Here is a 10,843-nt window from a genome sequence, read left to right on the forward strand (position 1 = left end):
TTATTCACGGCTTAATAAGAAAATACCCCCCGGCACTGTTCTATCTTCGAAACACAGACAAAAACATCATCTTCCTACTCCTGAACATTTGTTTTTATCAAATAAAGAGTAGTTAAATGGTGAGCAGAGGTGGTATATTACTGAATAATGAAGGAGTAAGGCCAGTGAGGGGCAGTGGCTAGTGATATTTATTATTGTATTACAGAGCCCACCTTTTTTGTGGTAAAACAAAACAGCAGAATAAAGTTAAATTCAATACTCTTAAGAAAAGTGTAATTGAGGTAATGCTCTTCCTTGAATGCATCTTAATCAAGGACATTTCTTATTTCCAGTCCGTTATTGACGTTCAGTGGAAGAATAATGAAGGTACTCGACAAATTGTATTTATGTTCTTTATGAGCAGACAGATCCAGTTTATACAGGCTCAAGGGACGAACATACAGTATGGTCTTCTGCTGATTGTAGCTTGATGAAAAACTCCAGGGACAGTCAAAGATGTTCAGTGGAGCTTTCATTCGAATTTTCAACCTAAATGCGTCAAGTCATCAAGCTACAGAAAATGCTTACATTGAATTTTTTTTTAGGGGGGTGGGGATCACACAGTAGGGAAGACAATTACCTCAAACCAGAAACAAAAAGTTAGAGCACTTACACTATACATACTTTATACTTTGGATTAATCTATACTTTCACTCCGTATTAAAAACAATATAAACAAATAAAAGAAAATCATAGTAGCAGTACTCAAAGTGATGTGCAGTGTGTAATAGGCAAACAGTTAGCAATGTACAATCTACATTGCAGCAACACAAGATGCAAACACTTTTCAGAGGGCACGAGCAGCCCAGTATCCAGAAGAAAATGTTGGCATTGTATGTCCCTGCAAACCACAAATACATTAATATATGTTTCATATGTATCATTGTTTCTAAAGAGATGTAGTATATGAGCTGACTTTGTCATGGGGTTGCTTTTAGGAAGTCATTGCTACACTTCCTGCAGCTTTTTAGCCCCCACAGGTGCTTTTAGTAACCCGTTGACCCATTTCCAACAGGGATGATGCCATGAAATGCAGTTGTTTTTTACCAAGACATCACTACATCTCCAGCCAGAATTGAACTTTTGTAAGCTCCGCCCCTTTGTGATGGTCCAACAGCTGTCGGAGTAAGCATGGAGCCCACACTGTAACTAACTGCACTCTTATGAAATATTATTGTATTTTTGGAAAAATGAAACAGTGATTCCAGAGAGAAGCAGACAGAGGGGTCTAGGGGAGACCGGGGTAAGATGAGCCACTTTTCATATTCAGGATCACTACATCAAGGATATTATAGTTTTGTTACTAACTCATATATGTGTATATATTTCAGGATGTTGTGCATCCATACAAACAAACAGAATGAGTGTGAACATAACTTTTTTGATAATATAGCATGTCCAAAAAAAGTGGTCTCGTGGCACAACTTACCCCGTGTCTGGGTATTCCACAATTTTACATGTCTGTACTGAATTAAATAAGACGCTTCTTCAAATCCATGCGTATTTTTATTTATAACACACAATTCAACAGGTACTAATCTTTTTTAAAATTATCATTGCATATAACAACTTTAAAACATTTTAACATAGGCCTGAGAATGCCTCAAAGCGCGCTCAGAGAGAGAACCTTAACAGCTGTGTTTTTGGAAAAAAAACACTGAACTAAATCCGTAGATGTGAATCCTAGTTTGGAGCGCCAGTTGTGGAAATTAAGGTATTATAATCATTTGAACTTGTTTATTAACACATTTGAGCATACCGAACCAAAACTCTCATTCTCTCATCATCCTTCCTCTATATGCCCTCCTTCATCCTCTCTAAACTCCTCCCTCCATCCATATCCCACCTGCCCCTTTACTAAATATTCCACCGGTCCAGGTTGCAGGGGAATACAAACTGCCGGGACTTCCTTGCTATGCCACCAACTCTGTGAGCCGGTGGCTCAACTTACCCCTGTTCAAATTGCTCAACTTACCCCATAGCTACCATATTGACTTTATTAGCCCCCACAGCTAAAATGGTGCACTTTCATGCTAGCTGTACTACCTCATTTTGTCGCTAATAGATACCACAATTGATGTATAAAACAAATCAAAAATTATCTATTTTGGTCTAAACACAATCCCCATGAAACTTATGATAGACTAAATTCACTTTCATGAGTGAAAATGCTTTTTTGAACATAAATCTCTAACCACTTAACCCATGTGGTTCTTACCTTCACAGACTCCATGAAATGATGCCTTCCTCCTAAATATTTGGTCACATGCTCAATCTTATTTACGGTTTCCTAGCAACAAGGGGCGGCTCAACTTGCCCCTATGCTCAACTTACCCCAGTCTCCCTACAGTCTGTGTTTGAAGGATATATCCAGGATGTCAAACTGACTCAGCAGCAACAACAGGTTAAAAAGACAAAGATAGTTAGAAGCTAAAGCCGAACTATAGGCTACAGATCACAGTGTAAAAGTGAACCACCACATCACTGCTAATCGCCACAGAAGACAATGAGTATAAGGGAAACTTTGCTGATATTGAACCAGCTGTGTGGCATGATCACAGTGTGTGCAGATGAATGGTGTTTGGCTTCGCCCCCGTGCCGCTGCCAGCACCCAGACCTTCACCACTGGATGGGCAGGGATCTCCGGGGGAAGTCAAATAACATTCACCTGCACACAATGCCGTGACACACAGCTGGTTGAAAAGTTTCCATTCCCTTTACATTCAGTAGGCTATATCTTCAGTAGCTAGCTAGCTAACCCTACACTTTTCAGGGTTTGATTTTGGTTTTGGAACAGGGAAGAAACGTATATCTTTTTCCAACCTCTCCAGGTAACGAGTATCATTAATACACGACGTGCCCCAGGCACAACATTTAGCTCCAAATCCACAAAACCACCCTGAAAATGAAGGAAGTCTGTAAGTGATTGCATTAGAGTTAATGGAGCACAGCTGTGTTGTTGTCAGACCCTGGTCTGAACCGGCCTGATGCTACTTTATGATTGGCCAGTCTGTGTCCGGGAGGCAGAAGTAAGACGAAGTAAGGCTGACCACTGTAGGTTTATAAATTAGTTAGTCAGGCCATGCTTACTTTTACAGCTTACAGCAGATAAACACACAGTTTAATTAATTGCTTACACTTCAGCTCTCATACCTCTGGTAAAAAGGTAAAAAAAAAAAGATGTAATGCTTTGTACAGTGTATAGATGTGTGTTTCAACTCCTTGAGAAATTACTTTGGTGTAAATATTGGTATAATTTGGCTTTATCCAGGGCTAATTAAAAAATATTGTATTTAAATATTCTGTATCTATCTCTACTTATTTATAACCCCTATGTATAAACCAAAAGGACTCAAACACCATTTGGCATGTCTTATCGTAAGAGTTCTGAGGAAGAGACAGAACAAAGAGAAGCCTGACTTAACTATCAGATCAATAAAACGTTACATTTTATCAGTTAATCTTACCATTTAACAAAGCTCTGTTGTAAGATAGTGAATTCTTTGAACAATTGGATAGTAAAGGCACAGCTTGTACTTAGTATGTGATAAATCTGTTTTGTCTTCATGATGAGATAAATGTTAACATTTTGAATACGGAATAGCAAGTTTTTTTGACTTTCAGAGAAAGTTATGAGTAAAATAAGCACTCTCGTGGTTGCACTGTGATATGCCTCAAATTAAAGTAGTTATGAAATGGTATACTGATGTTGTGTATTATCAAAGCCCCCAAAATTGCCAACAATTCCACGGTACATTTGCCAGGAGTGCTATACAGATTGGGCAGTGAAGACAAGTGAGCTGAGTGAGACCAGAGTTTCTCTTCATGGTATTCGATGTGTTTATTGTCTGGTGCTACTCCAGAAGCCCACTCTTTTTTCGTATGCTTGAGTGCCTGTGAAGACACAATGGTAGAAGAGGTGGAAGGTCAGGTTCATAAACTGTAAATAAAAGTTTTCACAGATTATTAAATTGTGTCAGAGAAAAAATGGAATACTTTTACATCTGTCCTCTCTTCCATTCCATACATAACAGAGTGACCATCAGCCACTTAGAGCCGTGTAAAGATTAGACACTGAAAGTTTTCCAACTGTTTTTAAGTGTTTTTCCAAGTGTTGGGAGACCTTGTATGTGATGTCACTTGAGTCAGTGCCAGCTGTTTAGAAAAAAAAAAGAAAATCTCTGGACAGCAGAGTTGCATTGTGGGTAATGAAGGCGCCACAGGTTTTGGCGAGGAAAAATAATGCTTGGAATGAAAAAGACAATATCTCTGGTTTTGCTGTATCAATTTTGATCCTTAATATAAAGAACTTGATTATGAGTCTGACAGTGTTACAGGAGTGCAATGCTAAATCATGGGAGTACACCTTTAACTTTTTTAATTTATATACGAGGATAAATTGCAGGCAAGTATAAATATTTTGAGATATAACTAGTGCAACAATAGAAAATGTTTTCAGCCCATTACCAAATGTTTTCACTGATTCTGACACCACTTATTTGTCTATACATTCAGCCATAGTGAGTTGTTGGATGAAGTACGACAGGCTTCACACTTCCAATTTCAACTGACATGCGCAACATTCAATCAGATTAAGGTTCCTCATGGCATCATGGAAAAAGGTCAGCTGTTGACTTGAATTGTCTATGATACAACAATTTGATTTTGTTTGGCAGCACTGTAACAAGATACATCCGCTGCTCTTCTGTTAAATTTCTGACAGTAGTAGTAGCTGTTGCTGCTCAAGGAGTGTTTGCAGCCGGCAGAATTATAGGGCCTGTAGTATCTTGTTGAAACTGACAATCCCTCACCTGCCAAACAGATGAAGTAAAGGGGATCTCCACAGGGAAGATCCCTCCAGCGAAAGTGGCCGCTGGTGTTGATGCCACCACAGGGACTGGTGAGTTGCCAGATGGACTGTGTCTCCCAGTACGCGTAGTTCACAGAGTCATCAGACATCCAAAACCACTTGCCATCCATCAGGTACCTGAAAATGATGTCTTAATATATTTGAACTTGTAAGTGAAGAATGATATCAACACAGCTAGGCATAGTGTACAGAATGTCAGCAGCTGCAACAAAAAGGCCTTTGGATGTGAAATGCAAAGGCCACAACAGTGGGAAATATAGCAGATGTTCTCTCATAGATGTGGGTCCTTCCTATTAATATGGCACTTTGTCACAATCTGATCTTATTGACTGTGACTTTTGTTTGATTATTATTGCTCCTTTAACGGCCTGTTGTTAACGTACCAGATGGTTGTCTGGCGGTGCAGTAGTGTTAGAAATGGTCTTGATATCAAACTAATAAGAGTGAATTATCTTTGAGAATAGAGGAATCACATGTGGTTTGGGCATGATAATAACTTTTGTTCATCTGTCCCAAACAAAAATATCTTATGGTTTTTTTTTTCATTATCTAATTAACCTTAAAATATTTTCAACTACAGAAAGTGTCATAAAGAAAGCATTGTGGAGGTGTTCAAACCTCTTGACCAGATGTGAAAACATAAGCAGGGAGGCTGAACATAAAACTCCCCACTCCTCTAACAACTACTTCCCGTGTACTCTTGTACAGCCGACAGCGTATGTGCTCAGAGGTAAACAGTGGCAGATTGTTACACCTGGTAGTGTCCAAGTGTGAATGCATGTCAGTGTGCGATTTTAGAGACAAGGAGCTGCTTAAACAGGACAGGCTGCTCACTAAATCTTCCCTGGATCAATAAAGGTGGAAAAACAACAACACACTATTAACTCTGCAGTCCTGCCCACTGCTGAGTCATTGAATAAATTGTTAGTGTTTGGAATGCAGGAATGGTGGAGCGAGTGCATAATGTTTTAGTTCTTTTACCTTAAAATAACTGCCAAATCATTTTGATGGTATACTGACTTGTAATAGGAAGAATGCTAGTTCTCGTATTATGTAACTTTGGTGAGCTGTCTTATGGAGTTTTGTAGCTTGAACAGGCACACGCACACGCTAACAGAGTAAGAGCAGAAGTGCTGAGAAATGCACATCTGGCGGAACGGCCAGGCAACTGCTTCTGCATCCAGCGTGAACCTTGAGCTTGCAGGTTATCACCTGAAAACCAACCTTACACAGGGCTAAAAGCTGCCGACGTGAAATGGTGATGTCCAATCACACAAGTTTTTCATTATGTCATCAGTATGTGCATGATTCATGTTTACATTGTAACATAAAGTAAGCACGACTTACTGAAACCGTATGTACCTAGCAGCCTAGGTAATTTAAAACTGTAATATGTCCAGGAAAGACTTACTTAAAGGTTAAAAGTTAGACGTCTTCTTTTCATTTCTTTGCTGCTCTCTCTTTTTGACTTTTCAGCATGATAAATAAAATATTGTCATTTTAAACAAACTGACACAGCATCTCAAAATTTCAACTTGATGTCATAAGTCTGAGATAGTAGCATTAAATATCTCTGACTCTGTATCAAAAACTTTAGACTTACTGTACGATAATACCATCTCATAAGTTTGGGTCTTTGTATGTCATAATATTAATAAAAATAAATGTATGAAAAGTCACAAACTAACAAAAAAACAGGGATACAGCCACCCATTGTGAAATGGACCGAGTCATTGGACAGAGTACCTGCGCAGTCCCAACCAAACATGTTTGGTGAGGGGAAAGGTGGTGTTTCCTAGCACTTGTTCCACATTCCTCTGCTCCTCCTCACTGCGTATGCTGAACAGGTCCCAGTAGAAGTCTCTGCAATAAAACAGGGCATCCGACCAACACAACTTCTTCTTCACCACGACGATCTGCTTACCCATCACCTCCTTACTGTAGGAGGGAAAAGGAGCAGCCAGTTCTGAAAAAAAAAGCAACATTACATCTGGTTCTTAGATACTGCAGCAAAGACAGCCTTGCTATTCTTCTTTTTTTTTTAAAATGTTTTTATGCAACAGCTTTCCTGTTTCTGATTTGATTTGGCCATTTTCAAAATTCTGCATTAAGGTTTATAATGAAACACATATCATCCTCTGTCGAGAAAAGATTTTTGGATTCAGTGTCATGCTTTGGTTGACTTACCTCCATACACTTCCACCTCACACAATGACAACATGCTTTGATGTCCACCGAGAGTCACACTGACGTACCGACCTATCATTCCTCCACAGTCGAAGGTGCTGGTACCTCCACTTGGGATGGACGGAATAACGGCACAGCTAAAAAGAAGACATAAATACATACATAAATTGCAATGGGACCTTGTGGTGAGATTATATTGTCAAGTACAATCTAATTATTAAAGCTTGGAGTGATGGACAGAGCTACAAAATACTGTAAGACCCAGGTTGTAATTATCCAGTTATTTATAAGGGCTGCTAGAGTATAATCAGGACAATCACCACAGACTTGCATTGAATGATGAAATCTCATTTTATCCACCTTCTCAACTGGAAACGTAGATGTAAGTGGAGCAGAACATTTTGAGCACTAAACATTTAATTTCCTGCATTCTGGTGAATTTTTGTGCACCAGTTTTGGCATTTTCTGCATCAATTTATGATGTAAATGTCTTATATTTTGTCAAAGTCCTCTGTTACTTCCATGTTTTTACTGGGGGGACAAATGCGCACGTTCTAAATATTGAGGGGGATGTGCTCCCCTGAAATCTACACCTATGCTTTTGGCCCTTACATATTAAATTAAGAGTACAAACATATTGTTGAAATATATTTCACGCTCAGGAAGCTTTATGCTCAGAAAGTCATTAATTGCAGCTGATGTAGTACATGGTGAACAGTTGGCAGAAACTTTCTGAAAAATAATACAGCCCCCCCCCCCCCCCAAAAAAAATCATCATAATGACATTCTCCAGGATTACATTGGGTTGTTGCTGCCACCGTTCTCTTGGGAATTCCCAATCCGGATCTTGGCATTATTGATCCTGTAAGCCACCCGCTTTCTGTTGGTAATGCTAATAGATGCGATCCTGTACACGGCCGGCAGGAGCAAATTCCACCAGTGGCTTGGTCCACTGACTGTATGGCTGCAGGATCCAGCGTAGTGGTCTGGGTTTTTATTCCCGTCAATTGCTTTTGAAGCATTAGATAAAAAATATGTTGATGACTGAGATGCTATCCCACTGCGCGCCACATTTGGCAAACTGGTAGCTTGGTGGTGACCAGAACAACAAAAAGAGAAAAAAACAATGTGAATAGTCTTACACAAAACTTCGATCTCCAACATGTGCCATTTTTATTTGAACTTAGATTTCACTTTAACGTCAGTTTCTCATGCAATGCCCAACAAATTTAAAGCAATTTTACATTTTGACATTTACATTTTTCTTTATCCACATTCCTGCTGTCTTGAAATTTATCCAGTTTAAGTAGCCCTACATAAAAATGTATATTAATAAAACAAATCAAAAGAACCAAATACAATGAGTATCACAGAGACCTCAAAAGAAAGGGAGGAAATTCCCTCAAAGCCATCTGGAATTACACAGAAAAGGATTATTTTTGGATCTTCTCACTTCTTTAAGGGCATCAAACAAATCCCTCCAGAAATTTCTTAACTTTCGACATGACCAGAAAATATGAGTCTGGTTGCCAATTTTGGGTCTACATTTTTCCAGGACTTGTCTGAGCTGAATGGGCTCCACTTTGCTGTTTTTTGTGAAGTCTGGAGGTATCTTATTTTTACTTTGCACTTGAATTCCCTCCAAGTATTAGATTTGGTCACCATATTCCTTGTTATATTAAATACCCTGCCGAGGTTATCTCTATAATATCTCCCCAAAATAAATCCAGTTTGGTGTATGTACAATTTGACTAATAACATCATTTACTCTTTTAGCTAAAATGGCTGTTAATATACAAACGATAATCAGCAGGGTCACTTCATTCTTTGAGCATTACCCCTATGGTCGATATAGAGAGGCGAAGTCTCTGTCCTTCTGGTGTTCATCATGGGAGCTTTTTTTTTTTTTTTTTCTTCCCAGAAAAAATATGCACGGTACACAATGGCGAGAGAAAAATTATTTTTTGATCCCGTTTAAATTGTGCCATGAATTATGCATATGATGTTAGTCAACTTAAAAGGTAATTTTGCAAGTCAAATAAGTTGTAGTTTGTTGTAAGTTTGTCATAGTAGCGTCATTTGGTTTTGTGTGAGACTGCTCAAGGAACGTCACATCTCGTCTTGCACAGACTTCCAAATCACCAGCTAGCTAGCTCGCAAGGTAACTTAGCTGTGTTCCACACACAAATGTAATGTTACCGGATGTGTTTTATCAAGCAATTTCTGGTCTGTCTGTATGCAAGGAAGCAGAGTAAAAGAATGTTTTGCACATCTATTTCAAAGTAGATGCGTAGGAAAGGGACGAGTACAACACAGTTTACAGACAAAGCCTCACACACTGTCTAATCTTACAAAATTAATTTATTGCAATGTTTCGGTAATTCTACCTTCATCAGGTGAACAGTTTTATGACAAAGAAAAGCCCAAGCGAGGGAGCAAAAGAATGTGCTTACATTCCAGTACAAAACAGCGATTGATAAAGTTATGATGTCGCTTACATGACTTTTGTTGTCTTTCTGGCCACGTACTTTCAGAGTGGTACGCTTCAACAGCTTTACAAAAACTGCCACCTTCTTGACTTGCAAAATTGTGTTTGAAAGTTACAAACATCATATGTGTAATTCATGGCACAATTCAAACAGGACTGAAAAATTATTTGTTTCTCACCACTGACTACTGTACATATTTTTTTCCAAGATAAGGTCCATTGTGGTCCACTGGTTGGGAAAGAGATTCGCCTCTCTATGGCATTCAAAGCATTGAAAAATTTAATACAGTAAACAAAAGAAAAAAGAAGCTCAACAGTAATATATTTAGAACATGAAATGATTTAACTGGATCTTACCTGTGAAGCCATGGAGGAGCCATAACTGGAAGAAAACACCTTTAAAACAAAATAGATTATAGAAAGTTTGTTCCTCCCTCATTCATTCCTATTTATTTATTTACTCATTCATCCACTAGTTTTGTTTTATCATTACTTTTGCCACAAATATTAATTAAAATTGACCCTACACAGCTGCTTCCCTACAACTTTCATTCACTCACGTTCTCCATGCACACACACACTGGAATCGAGAGGAGGAGAGGCTTGCCTAGGGCACCAAATGTGCTAGGGTCACCACTGGTCTGACTTCATGAACTTGCAGTTAGAAGCAGAGGGCTGTTATTTTTGTCTAACACTCCATGTACTGAAGCTGCTGACAAATTGTTACATGTGTCCTCAGCTACTGAAGAAAGTAAAGAAAAAAAGGACAGAAGAAATCCAGTGGAATTAGCTTTTGATGCACTTCTCAAGGACAGACAGACCCACAGTACAGATAAAGAAATGGTGCAATGTGAAGTTTGAGTTACAATGCACCATTTCTTTATCTGTCACACAGGTTATTCTGTGATAAGGACTAAAAGCCACAAAAAGAAAATCAACTGGGAGAATTTTAAGTCCCTGTGGTTAAAAGCAAATTGGAAGATATGAAGAAGTTAAAGCTCTCAGTTTACATTTAACGGATTTCAGTGTCACAGTAGTTAAATATGTTGTCCTTTGAATACAATAAATACATAATATTGGCAGTGGCAGGTAAAAGGTGCAGTATCTAACTCTGGAGAAAGATAGTTGAGTGTTGAGTCTTATTCCCAAGTTAATGGGGGAAAAAACACAAGAATGTCAGCTGAATAACAATTTTCCCTGACAACTTTAATGATATCAGTCAGCTAAACTCAGGCCCACAAATTAGATACTTATATATC

General features: G+C 38.6%; 1 protein-coding gene across 1 annotated transcript; it reads right to left on the minus strand.

Annotated features, from left to right (window-relative positions):
* Nucleotides 1-1,526: 1,526 nt before the first annotated feature.
* Nucleotides 1,527-10,233, minus strand: LOC126401907 (uncharacterized). The gene is made up of 6 exons (XM_050063463.1): nt 9,942-10,233; nt 7,896-8,184; nt 7,097-7,233; nt 6,656-6,875; nt 4,851-5,026; nt 1,527-3,933 (listed from the first exon to the last, which is right to left on the minus strand). Exons 1-6 carry the CDS (start codon nt 10,021-10,023, stop codon nt 3,881-3,883), a joined length of 957 nt encoding a protein of 318 aa, XP_049919420.1. The 5' UTR covers nt 10,024-10,233; the 3' UTR covers nt 1,527-3,880.
* Nucleotides 10,234-10,843: the final 610 nt, after the last annotated feature.

This window comes from Epinephelus moara, chromosome 15 (genome assembly GCF_006386435.1).
Source record: "Epinephelus moara isolate mb chromosome 15, YSFRI_EMoa_1.0, whole genome shotgun sequence".
Taxonomy (NCBI): Eukaryota; Metazoa; Chordata; class Actinopteri; order Perciformes; family Serranidae; genus Epinephelus; species Epinephelus moara.